Genomic DNA, 13239 nt, shown 5'->3' with positions numbered 1-13239 from the left:
TTGCTTCCCTGTCAGTCCCTATTACAGCAACTTCCCTGTAAGTGCTCCAACGTATCTAATCATTAATAGAAAGGCTGTATCTATTCTCTGTCAGGCCAACACTATGAGCTCCTTCAAGGGTTTTCTTAATTACAAAAAAGTTTTATTACAAAAAATGTTATTAAAACTGAAAACTCAGAAAAGTGATCATTCAGTACTACATACAGTGCACCAAAGTAGTAAATATAGCAAGCAGTGCATAAAGGAAATGCTAGAAGTACATACCAGCAGACAACACTGCATCACTATCCCAGGACTGCATATATAGATCTGTGAGCTACACTGCCAAGGCTGGCATTACGGGGGAGGAGGCACAATCTGGGCAATTGCCCAGGGCCCTAAGCTTCCCGAGAGCCCCCCCGACAGTGGCTCATCAGACTGCATCCTGTGATTTGAGGGATGAAGAAACAGCAGTGACAGCCAGAGTGCAACCCCGCAGCTACCTCCAGCTGACACAGCGACCAGTGTGTGCAGCTCCCTCCTCCTAAAGATTCCACTGTGCTTCCTGCTGTCTATTCTGTGACAGCCTCAGCAGTTAGAAGGTAGACGGAGTATGTTTGCACCAGAGGATGAAGCTGCTGCTGCTGTCCTCTAATAGAAGGGTGCCTTCGTAGCTCCGACCGTAGTAACTGTAATGTTATTTGTCTTGTTTATTATGTGAAACACTGTTCATGCCTTGCCGGGAGTAATGATGCACAAAATTTCCCAACAGGATTAATAAAGTTTTATTCTATTCTATTCCAAAATGTTTAAGGGATTAGCCACTTTAATTTTCTTGTGGCTGTATGGGGCAGGCTAACAAATATTATTGTTACTTACCTTTATAAAGAAATCTCCAGCATTTCCCCGATCCTCCTGAGCTATCCGGCAGCCTATTCTCCAACGTGTAGTCTGTCCTGGCCAGCTCCCTCCCTCGAGGAACACATGCCTTTCCTCCCGTCCTGTGCATGGTCCCATGACGTAGCCAATTTTCTACTGTGAGTGTTCACTACTAGGTCTCTGCTCAGGGGATAGAGGCACAGCTCTGAAACACAGCGCATGCACCGAGCTAAGCTGAGGGGTCCCTTCTTCTGTCTTCTCTGTCGGGTGCATGCTCAGTGATCCAATGCGAAGATGGCACCTGCTAATTTCGCCCAGTTAACCCCTTAACAACCTGGCCCTTTTTAGTTTTTTCACTTCCATTTTTCACTCCCCAGCTTCAAAAATCTATAACCATTTTATTTTTCCACATAAAGAGCTGTGTGACGACATGTTTTCTGCGTAACAAATTGCACTTCATAGTGATGGTATTTAATTTTCTGTGTCGTGTACTGGGAAGCGGGAAAACAAATCCAAATACAGTGAAAATTGTGAAAAAGCGCATTTACGCCGTTTTCTTGTGGGCTTGGATTTTACGGCTTTCACTGTGTGCCCCAAATTACATGTCTACTTTATTCTTTAGGTGGGTGCGATCACGGGGATAACAAATTTGTATAGGTTTTATAGTTCAACATCAAACTTTATTGATTGTTGCATCGCAATACACGATGTGATAAGGCATTACTTATCTTGCAACAGTCAGTAATGCGTGTACACTTAGAGAATGGTATACATCGCAAATAAAGCAATTATTAAAGTAAAAGTTAAAGTAAAAGTTAAAGTAAACTTCTAACAGTAACACCAAATTTGTGTAGGTTTTATAATGTTTTCATACATTTACAAAAATTAAAACCTCCTGTACACAATTTTTTTTTTGGATTTTGCCATCTTCTGGTGCTATAATAACTTTTTCATACTTCAGTGTATGGAGCTGTGGGTGGTATCATTTTTTGCGACTTTTGATGACATTTTCAATGCTGCCATTTTTAGGACCTTTCGATCACTTTTTATAGAAATTTCTGTACTTTTTAAAATGGCACAAAAAATTGGGAATTAGACTCACCGGTAATTCGGTTTCCATCTAGTCCTCCATGACGGCCCACTAGGAGGATGACCCTTGACCTCTGTAGGGACAGGAAGCAGAGAGGTTAAAAGCCTCCCCCCCACATCCTCCCGCCAGTGTCTACCAAATAACTACACCGGTGGAAGATACAACATATTTTTATTCTGTCTTGTTTGAATCACATACAGAATTTTCAATAAAGTGAAAGAAACATGGGAGGGAAAAATATATAGGCCGTCATGGAGGACTAGATGGAAACCGAATTACCGGTGAGTCTAATTCCCAATTTCCATAACGTCCCCCATGACGGCCCACTAGGAGATCTACAAAATTAGTAGAGTTAGGGTGGGACCACAGCCTGGAGAACCTTCTGACCGAAGGCGAGATCCTGTGAGTTGGGTAAGTCCAGCCGATAGTGTTTTGCAAAGGTGGACGAAGAAACCCAGGTGGCAGCTCTGCAGATTTGTTCAAGAGAAGCGCCCCTCTTCTCTGCCCAGGAGGCGGATATGGCTCTGGTGGAATGGGCTTTAAGGTTAGGAGGAACTTCTTTCCCTTGTTCTGTGTAACAAGAGGCTATGGCAGTCCTTAACCATCTGGCGATCGTGGTTTTGGATGCCTTTACCCCTTTGTTCTTCCCCTGAAACTGAACAAAGAGATTGTGATCTTTGCGCCAGGGTTTTGTAGCTTTTAAGTACTCTAAGACCGAGCGCCTTACATCCAGGGAATGCCACTCCAATTCCTTGCTTGAAGAAGGATTCCCGTAGAATGATGGAAGAATTATTTCTTGATTCTTGTGAAACCTGGACGCCACTTTGGGAACAAAGCTTGGATCCAGAGTCAGAGTTATCCTGTCAGGGAGAATACACATATAGGGTTCTCTAATAGAAATGGCTTGGAGTTCCCCCAGCCTTCTAGCTGAAGTCACAGCTACCAATAAGGAAGTCTTTAAAGTTAAGTTTTTTATACTAGCGTCCTTTAAAGGCTCAAAGGAAGGTCTGGAGAGAGCATCCAGAACCAGGGAGAGATCCCAGGAGGGAACCCGCTTCAGAATCTGAGGCCTAATTCTATTTGCAGCAGCAATAAATCTTTTGACCCACCTGTGGTCCGCCAGGGGATGGTCGAAGAATGCGCTCAGAGCCGAAATTTGGACTTTCAGAGTGCTAGTAGAAAGACCAATTTCTAGTCCTTTTTGCAGGAAGTCTAGTACCTGTAAAATATTTGGGTTAGACTGAGAGGGGGGATTAGCCCCACAAAAGGTCACAAACTTTTTCCATATCTTATGATATATGGCGAAAGTAACCTTTTTCCTACTTGCCTTCAACGTAGTTATTACAGCTCGAGAGAGACCTTGGGACCTTAGGAACTCGAACTCAGGATCCAAGCCGCCAGACGGAGTCTTCCTGGATCGGGATGGAAAATCGGACCTTGGTATAGAAGGTCCTTCTGAATCGGTAGAATAAAAGGTTGCTGGACAGATAGGGACCTCAACAGTGGGTACCAGCTTCTTTTTGGCCAGTTTGGGCAGATCAGGATCACCCTTGACCGGTCGAGCAAGATTTTTCTGAGTACTCTCGCAATTAGGGGAATTGGGGGAAAGGCATACATGAGACTTCCGCTCCAACGATGGCTGAACGCGTCCAAGTGGTCTCTGGACTCGCCGGCCTCCAGAGAGAAGTATTGTTGGCATTTTGAATTCTCCCTCGTGGCAAATAGGTCTATTTGGGGCATGCCCCAGACGCTGGTTAGATGTAGGAAAATCTCCTGGTTGAGACACCATTCGTTCGGTAGGATCTCTCTCCTGCTGAGATAATCCGCTTCTCTGTTTAGGGATCCCTTCAAATGAGTGGCAGAGATGGAAAGGATGTTTTCTTCTGCCCACTGGAAGATGGTACGAGCCAGACTCGATAATACTGGGGATCTTGTACCCCCTTGTCTCCTTAAATAGGACACTGTCGAGACGTTGTCCGAGAGAATGTGGATATGATGATCCCTCAGATAGGCTGTGTTCGATCTTAGCGCTTCCCAGACCGCTCTTAACTCCCTGTAGTTTGAGCTGTTTTTTGCTTGGGCTAGAGTCCAGGACCCTTGCTCGTAGTGGGAAGGAAGGATTGCTCCCCAGCCTGAGCTGCTTGCGTCCGTCACTATGGTGATGGTTGGGAGGTGGTGCCAACATACCCCTTTCTCTAGGTTCCTTAATTCCATCCACCACAGCAGGTCCCTCTTTACAAAGGAAGGAATCCGGATCTTCTTGTCTAGACCTGAAGACTTCCTGTTCCAGAAAGTTAGGATCCAATTCTGAAGGATCCGGGTATGGCTCTGACTCCAGGCGACCGCAGGTAGGCATGCTGTGAGGAGCCCCAGGATCTTCATCGCCTGTCTGACTGGTACAGAGTCCTTCCGTCTGAATGAACGAATCTGATGCTTTATGTTGGATATTTTCTCCTGAGGAAGAAAAGACATTTGGTGAGTTGAGTCTAGAATGATCCCTAGAAAGGTCTTTCGAGTGGAGGGTACTAAACTTGATTTTTTCAGGTTGATTAACCACCCCAACTCTGTTAAAATTCTTAGGGAAGACTCTCTTGCCAAAATTAGTTTTTGTTTGTCTTTCCCTATAATTAGCAAGTCGTCTAGGTAAGGGATGATTGATATGTCTTGTAGTCTTAAAAAGGCTACCACCTCCACCATGATCTTGGTAAAGACCCTTGGAGCCGATGAGATACCGAATGGAAGTGCACGGAATTGAAAGTGTAAGACAGAGCCCTCGGGAGAGAGAACCGAGAATTTTAGGAATCTCTGAGATGAGGGGTGAATAGGTACATGATAGTATGCATCTTTTAGATCTAAAGTGCACATATAGGAGTCTGTGTGAATAAGTTGGGTAGCTGTTCTTACCGACTCCATGCGAAATCTTCTGTAAACGATGAAGCGGTTTAGTTCTTTCAAGTTGATAATTAGGCGATTTGATCCATCTGGTTTTTTGACAAGGAACAACGGGGAGTAGAATCCCAATTTTTCTTGTTCTTGAGGGACCGGCACCACCACTCCCATGTGGATTAGATGAAATACTTCCTGCCAAATGAAGGAATGTGTAGAGTGAGAGAGAGATGGTAAGGGAGCGACAAACCTTGGAGAAGGGGGGGGGTGATGAGAATTCTATCCTGTAGCCCGATTCCAAGATAGACAGTACCCAGGGATTCGAGGTGACCTTTGTCCACTGGGATAGGAATCCCAGGAGACGCCCCCCCACTCTGGCGTCATTGTTTCTTGTTTCCTGGACCCTCTGGGAGGTTAGAAAAAAGGAAACCCCTTCCCCTTCCTCCTTTGGGATAACTCCACCGTCCTTGCTTACCTTTGCCACGGTAAGTCTCTCCGGTGTTCCTAAAAGGACGAAAGGAAGATTTCTTGGGTATTGTTTTGGACTCTGGAAATCCCCTTTTTCTGTCAGACGCCTTTTCAAGTATAGCGTCCAATTCGGGTCCGAACACAAAATCCCCGGAGAAAGGAATGCTGCACAATTTGGATTTAGAGCGGATGTCCCCGCTCCACTGTTTCAGCCATAAGGCCCTCCTGGTGGCATTGGTAAGAGCTCCTTCTTTTGCAGCAAACCTTATTCCTTCGGCAGATGCGTCAGCAAGGAAGGCAGTAGCTGATCTTAACAATGGTATGCTTTCCAGTAAGTCTTCTCTGGGAGTACCCTCCCGGATATGGGACTCTAATTTCCCCAACCAGAAATATAGTGTTCTTGCCACCGAGGTGGCTCCTAAGTTCGACTTCAGGCTTAGCATGGAAGTTTCCCATGCTTTCTTTAAAAGAGCTTCAGATTTCCTGTCCATCGGGTCTCTTAACTGAGCCGAATCTTCAAAGGGCAGGTCCATCTTCCTAGAGACCTTGGAAACCTGTACATCAACTTTGGGGAACGAGTCCCAATCCTTTGACTCTTCAGGGTCGAAGACTAAGCGTTTCCTGAAATTCTTAGAGACCGCGATTTTTCTCTCAGGGTCTCTCCATTCCTGACTAATTAGTCCCCTAAGGGTATCGTTGAGGGGAAAAACGCGCTGTTTCCTGGCTTTGAGTCCCCCAAATAGTTCATCTTCACGAGAAAGAGGGGGTTCCTCGTCCTCGAGGTTCAATGTATCTCGCATAGCTTTCAGAAGATCGTCCAGATCCTCATTTTGGAATAAGTAGCGGGAGCATGTTGCCTGCTCACGATCCTGATGATCCTGGTCTCCCGCCAGAGAGCAGGAAGGAGAGTCTGAAATGCACCCCTCTTCTTCCTCTGAGGAGGAAGCCGATATTATCCGAGCTTTCTTACGTGGGGGGGCTCCCTGCGTAGCCGCCGCCACTGAAGAAACCACTTTCTCGTCTATAAAGGACTTAAGCTCGTCCATAAAAGACGTCTTCTCCTCCCGCATAAATTCTTCGATGCAGGGTTTGCAGATCGGTTTCTTATAGCCTTCTAGTAGGGTACGGAAGCACATACTGCATTTTTTAACAGGAATCCTGCTTTTTTCAGGTTTTTCTCTACTCTTTTCAGACTTTCCTGATTTCTCTTCCTTGCCTTTCCCCTTAGAAACTTGCTCCTAGGGAAGGAAGGCAAGGAGACAATGACTTGGAGCTCACAACAAAAAATAATTGTATATGTTGCCATACAGCACCACTCACGTGCACCGGGGGGTGGAGTAGGCCCAAGTCTGCCTCATCAGCCATTATGATGTCTGGGACGGCCAGCCAAGAAAGAAACAAGTCATAGACCTCAGACCAACTGACTACCCGCTTTTGAGGATTTAAATACCTTCATGGGGAGCCCATCCCCCTGCCGGTGGCCTCCTCCGCGTCCCGCGCCCGGTCCGCGGTCACTTCCGGTCGCGACCGGAAGTCGTCATCGATCAGGGGGAATTTTGGGAAACGTAGTTCCCTGCGTCCGCGCGAGAGTCTGGAGGCCAGCCCGCCGGAGAGGACGCCAGCCGGACGATGTTTCCGTCCAGGGAGAGCCCGCAGCCGCCGGGCTAACCGAGGATCTGTCCGGAGGGGAACTTGGACCGCAGTCGGCGTAACCCCAGGTAAGGTTGGTAAGTATGGAGATCCTTCTCCGTTTTTTTTTTTTTTTTTTTTTAAAACGTCCCCCCCCCCTAGGAGGAGAGAGACCCTCTCTTGACCTGACCCCTGTAGGGACAGGAAGACACTGGCGGGAGGATGTGGGGGGGAGGCTTTTAACCTCTCTGCTTCCTGTCCCTACAGAGGTCAAGGGTCATCCTCCTAGTGGGCCGTCATGGGGGACGTTATGGAAAGTGCCTTTTTCCTTTACGGGGTTAAACACACTGAAAAAACATTATTATAAATTTTATAGATCGGGCATTTTCGGATGCAGCGATACCTAATGTGAATGCGATTTTTACTGTTTATTTATTTCAGTTTTAGGAAATGGGGGGTGATTTGAATTTTTATTTTTTAATTTTTACTATTTTTCAGACTCCCTAAGGTACTTTAACCCTAGGTTGTCTGATCGATCCTTCCATATAGTGCCATACTACTGAATTTTTCACACCATCTATTACAATGTGCAAATCGGACATGCCCATGCCCAGTGGTATACAGCCAGCCACTGTGGTATATAGCCAGCCAGCCAGTCCCTGTGGTATATAGCCAGCCAGCCAGTCCCTGTGGTATATAGCCAGCCAGCCAGTCCCTGTGGTATATAGCCAGCCAGCCAGTCCCTGTGGTATATAGCCAGCCAGCCAGTCCCTGTGGTATATAGCCAGCCAGCCCGCCCCTGCGGTATATAGCCAGCCAGCCCGCCCCTGCGGTATATAGCCAGCCAGCCCGCCCCTGCGGTATATAGCCAGCCAGCCCGCCCCTGCGGTATATAGCCAGCCAGCCCGCCCGCCCCTGCGGTATATAGCCAGCCAGCCCGCCCCTGCGGTATATAGCCAGCCAGCCCGCCCCTGCGGTATATAGCCAGCCAGCCCCTGCGGTATATAGCCAGCCAGCCCCTGCGGTATATAGCCAGCCAGCCCCTGCGGTATATAGCCAGCCAGTCCCTGCGGTATATAGCCAGCCAGTCCCTGCGGTATATAGCCAGCCAGCACCACCCCAGTATATAGCCTGCCAGCCCCTGCACCAATATAATGCCTGTAGTAGTAAAAAAAAAAAAAAAAAAAAGTGTACTCGCCTACCGACACCCCCCCAGCAGGTCCTCTTCAAGGGCCTAACTTGCTGATCAGTGGGGATCTTAGTGCCGAGACCCCCACAGATTGCAAAAACAAGGGGTCTGAGCTCATTCATCTCCATCGAGATTAATCGAGCAGAACGGTTATGCCCGGCTGTCTGCTCCATTAGTCTGACAGTGCGACTAGGTGTCAGACGGACCCCCCCCCCCCCTTTTTCGCGATCCCGTGGATAGGGCCTAATTTTTGTTTGTGGGAAAACGCCTTTACCAAAATATTTTTCTGCAGAGAATCATAACCAAATGTAGCTATAAAAAACCCCACACATACCAGTACTTCTTCTTTAAGTTGTCCTAGTGGTATAGAAAGTTGACTCAAAGCTTTATCCATTCCAACCTGTGCAAAAAAACAAAATAAAAATAGGAGTGAACCTGGAATAGCAAATAAATCCTAAGTACTCATTCAAATATAGATATTGTCATTATATCGCTAAGGCTAGATGCATCTGGAGCAGATTTATCTGTAGATGGAACTCTAGTTTTTACGAGTAATTTAGGACTTAGCACTTGTGTAGCTGATGTCTGTGTCTCTCACATGTGTGTAGGAGGGGACAGCATGTCAGGTACTTGTGTAGCTGATGTCGGTGTCTCTAACATGTGTTTAGGAGGAGAGAGCATGTGAGGTACTTGTGTAGCTGATGTCTGTGTCTCTAACATGTGTATAGGAGAACAGAACATGCCAGGTACTTGTGTAGCTGATGTCTGTATCTCTCACATGTGTATAAGAGAACAGAGCATGTCAGGGACTTGTGTAGCTGATGTCTGGGTCTCTCACATGTGTATAGGAGAACAGAGCATGTCAGGTACTTGTGTAGCTGATGTCTGTGTCTCTCACATGTGTATAGGAGAAGAGAGCATGCCAGGTACTTGTGTAGCTGATGTCTGTGTCTCTCACATGTGTATAGGAGGAGAGAGCATGTCAGGCACTTGTGTACAGCCATCTAGTGGTTCAATCTTATAGGTGTAGTCTGGAGGACAAATGTGGTAAAAGAGTATTCTCTGTGTCTAGGAGAGGACAATTTTGGTGGAACTGTGTAGTTGATGTTTGTTTCACATGTGTATAGGAGAAGAGAGCATGTCAGGTACTTGTGTAGCTGATGTCTGTGTCTCTCACATGTGTATAGGAGAACAGAGCATGTCAGGTACTTGTGTAGCTGATGTCTGTGTCTCTCACATGTGTATAGTAGAACAAAGTGGGGCAGATTTATCAAGCTGTCTGAAAGTCAGGATATTTCTAGTTGCCCATGGCAACCAATCACAGCTCCCCTTTAAAATATTCATGAGCACTTGTAAAATGAAAGCTAAGCTGTGATTGTTTGTCATGAACAACTAGAAATAGTCTGACTTTCAGACAACTTGATAAATCTGCCCCAGTATGTCTGGTATTTGTATAGCCGATGTCTGTGTCTCTAACATGTGTATAGAAGAAAAGAGCATGTCAGGCACTCGTGTAGCTGATGTCTATGTCTCTAACATGTGTATAGAAGAAAAGAGCATGTCAGGTACTCGTGTAGCTGATGTCTATGTCTCTAACATGTGTATAGGAGAAGAGAACATGTCCGCTACTTGTGTAGCTGATTTCTGTGTCTCGAACACACAAATAAAGCACAATTAGCAATACTTTACATTAGACACAGACCTTAGCAGGGGGAGGAGAAGGGAGGGGTAACAAGTGACATATTATTATTTGCATAATAAAGAAAATATGATTTAAGAATGATTAATGTAAGCATTAACTAGATAAAAGCTGAGATAGAATCCTAGTGAGTTGCTCTAACAGGTAGAATTAGTTACAGAGACATGATGACAGGTGTCCTTTAACCCCTTAAGGACCAGCCCCTTTTTGTGTCTTTATTTTTCACTCCCCACCTTCAAAAATCTATAACTTTTTTATTTTTCCATGTAAAGAGCATGTGTATGGGCTTCTTTCTGCATAACAAATTGCACTTCATAGTGGAGGTATTAAATATTCTATGCCGTATACTGGGAAGCGGGAAAAAAATTCTGAATGAAGTAAAAATGATGAAAAAACACATTTGCACCATTTCTTGTGGGCTTGGATTTTATGGCTTTCATTGTGCGCCCCAAATGACATGTCTACTTCTTTTATTGGGTCAGTACGATCATGAGGTTATAATGTTTTCATACATTTACAAAAATAAAAATCTCCTGTACAAAAAAAAAATTCTTCATTTTGCCGTCTTCTGGCCAAATAACTTTTTCATACTTTGGTGTACAGTGCTGTGGGTGGTGTCATGTTTTGCGACTTTTGATGACGTTTTCAATGCTTCTATTTTTAGGACTGCACAACCTTTTGATCACTTTTTATTGAATTTTTAATATTTTTCAAAATGGCAAAAAAAATGGCATTTTCAACTTTGGCCGCTATTTTCCGTAGTTAAAACGCAGTTATTATATTTTGATAGATTGGGCATTTTCGGACGCGGTGATACCTAATGTGTTTATGATTTTTACTGCTTATTTATATATGACTTCTAGGTAAAGGGGGGGTGATTTAAATTTTTAGTTCTTTAATACATATATTTTTTTTTTCCTTTACCATTTTTCAGACTCCCTGGGGTATTATAACCCTAGGTTGTCTGATTGATCCTTCCATATAGGGCCATACTACTGAATTTTTCACACCATCTATTACAATGTGCAAATCTGACATTGTAATATATAGCCTGTCATGGCAACGTATCGCCGCTCCCTGAGGAGTGACGACCGGAGCCAACATGGCGGCGCCCACGCGCCGCAGGCTCGTTAACACCAGCCCGTGAGCCCTCTTCATACTCCCCCATGCGCATCAAGACGTAAGAGTACGTCTTATTGCGCTATGGGGTTAAGCAGCAGATTTTCCTGCACAGAAATTTGAGGTGCAGATTGAAGAATACCTATTGATATGCCATAAATATCCTCAACAATTATGCCCTTTTAATTCATCAGTAAATTTAAAGAACCTTCACATTCACTCAGACAAACCCTCAGTAGTCACAAAAAAATCTTGAAACTGACAATGCGCAATTCAAATGCAGCCGCAGTCTGGAGATGGCTCCTTCACACCCGAGACAGCTTCATTTTGCTGTTGAACCCCCATCCATAAGAAATATCTGATTAACATTAGTTGATTTTAAGTAAAGTTACTTTTGTGGGTTTTTCCCATCTTAAACGGAAAAGTACCAGCAAAGCAGTCCAGATGTGTAAAGGCTACATCCGATAATAGAAAAGAGACGCCATAAATGTTCAAAATGGAAATACCCCCTTGAAGGGAACCTGTTACCAGAATTCTCATTTTTAAATAAAGGAGAGGTTTCTAAAGCCCGTTACATAAATATTCTGGTATCTGAAAACTAAAAGGCAGTCTGCTCCTGGATCCCTTCTTACAGGTGACAGACCCTGCCTCTGTCTCCCACACGGTCACTTGTGCAACCTGGTGACAGGTTATCTTTAAGACCACTGAACAAAAAAATAAAAAGAATCCGTACCAAATTGGTTGAGAGGTTAACAAAGTCAGCATAGTCCTTGTTGATGAGCTCAACCATGGCCGTTTTAAGAAGACGATAATAAATTTCAAGATCATCTCGAAGATCTTCCAGCTGCACGCGCTTCCTACACTCTGACACAAAGTGGTCGACATCAAAAGAGTCCTATCGAGGAAAGAAAAAAATTCACAATTTTAAGATTACAGAAACATTATACATTAACAATCTGAAATTTAAAGGGGAAATGCCATCTTGTAAAATCACTTAATGACCAGTTTGGGTTCAACCTATGAGAATCCGAGAATAAAGGGGCCACATAACTGTACACTGTGGATTCCCTGACACCCGCAGTGCAGAAAACTGTAGTGGGGCCCTATAAAATTAGAAGAGGCCTGCTCCATGATAACTTCAGAAGCTGGTCAGTGAAGGTTTCAGGGTTGCGCTTCTTCCCCCAAATCCCATATTAGTTCACTATTCTTGCACTGATATTAATTGTTTAATCCAGTTTAATAATTTGATTTACTTTTATTTCAGTGGCTTGACCTACAAGTTAAGTACTAATCAATGAAGTGCAGGACAAACTTTGCCGATCGTTGGGGGTCCCATTATCAACTACCAAGTTAGACAGTGGATACGTTTCATTAAAAGGAAGACCCCCTTTAACTAAGCTGGAATATAAAATCATTGTATTCAGTCCTGCTACAAGAGAATGACCACGGGCTGCTACAGACTATACAGACAGGCTATAAGCACTAGCAGATGATGGGGGCCGGGGAAGACTACACACAGGGTAATGACAGGACGCAGCACAACCAATAAGTATCCGCCCCAACCTTCATGAACTCATCTTTATCGAAACACAAGGCGCTCGGGCTCTGCGGCAGCTGCATCGTCACTCGCTCCGTCAAAATCCTGATGACAACTCTCGGTTGACGCGGCACTTCCGCCAACCTCCACAATCTGGTGACGTCGAGACATAGAGAGTGACAGCACGCCAGGGAACCTGCAAATCATAGCGCCACCTGCTGGTCGCCAGGTGTAACCGCGTAGAATCACTATGCTGTAATTATGTATGCGATACTTGACAGGTTTGTAACACAAAACGGACCCTTAATTCTTGTGTACAAGTCTTATAATACATTTAATAATTATTGCATATAATTAACATATCATTATTATTTGACATTATATAATATGGTAATTTGCCTGAGATGCCTAAATGTAAATTCACATTACTTAAAAATGTTGTAGGTAATCGAGCTTGTTGTTTAGCATGAATATGGCTTCGCCTGGGGTTGACATGGAGCTGTTGTTGTAATGGAGCTTGTTGTTTAGCAGGAATATGGCTTCGCCTGGGGTTGACATGGAGCTGTTGTTTCAGCACCCCAGCTCATTGGTAGTTTTACTATTTGGTTGTTCCATTTTTTTTTTAACCAACTCTTGTAGAGGATGGATTTTTTGTCTACGGGATCATGGGACCACCTATGACACCCCCTAGCAGGGTTATAACTAGGCGAGTCTGGCCCCCATTGCAGACTTCCAAACGGGCCCCTATACCCCCCCTGAAAATA

General features: G+C 44.8%; 2 protein-coding genes across 2 annotated transcripts in view; both read right to left on the bottom strand.

Annotated features, from left to right (window-relative positions):
• COG2 (component of oligomeric golgi complex 2) overlaps positions 1 to 12658 on the bottom strand; it is a 40415-nt gene extending 27757 nt beyond the window's left edge. The window contains exons 1-3 of the mRNA XM_072141237.1: positions 12502 to 12658; positions 11672 to 11833; positions 8455 to 8520 (exon numbers count right to left, since the gene is read on the bottom strand). Of these exons, the coding sequence (XP_071997338.1) occupies positions 8455 to 8520; positions 11672 to 11833; positions 12502 to 12558 (285 nt within the window). The 5' untranslated portion in view covers positions 12559 to 12658. The remainder of the gene's footprint in view (positions 1 to 8454; positions 8521 to 11671; positions 11834 to 12501) is intronic.
• LOC140121534 (uncharacterized) lies at positions 2286 to 5419 on the bottom strand. Its single transcript, XM_072141236.1, has 2 exons — positions 2676 to 5419; positions 2286 to 2603 (listed from the first exon to the last, which is right to left on the bottom strand). Exons 1-2 carry the CDS (start codon positions 4302 to 4304, stop codon positions 2301 to 2303), a joined length of 1932 nt encoding a protein of 643 aa, XP_071997337.1. The 5' UTR covers positions 4305 to 5419; the 3' UTR covers positions 2286 to 2300.
• Positions 12659 to 13239: the final 581 nt, after the last annotated feature.

Source organism: Engystomops pustulosus, chromosome 3, assembly GCF_040894005.1.
Source record: "Engystomops pustulosus chromosome 3, aEngPut4.maternal, whole genome shotgun sequence".
Lineage (NCBI taxonomy): Eukaryota > Metazoa > Chordata > Amphibia > Anura > Leptodactylidae > Engystomops > Engystomops pustulosus.
The sequence above is the reverse complement of the archived record's forward strand: the minus strand, read 5'-3'. Positions and strand labels throughout refer to the sequence as shown.

Excerpts from the sequence above, each read along its gene's own strand:
- LOC140121534 (XM_072141236.1), bottom strand. The coding sequence starts at position 4,304 with ATGCCTACCTGCGGTCGCCTGGAGTCAGAGCCATACCCGGATCCTTCA. Across the intron at positions 2,604-2,675 it reads TGGAGTGGCATTCCCTGGAT|TTTCAGGGGAAGAACAAAGG; the intron begins GTAAGGCGCTCG and ends CTCTTTGTTCAG.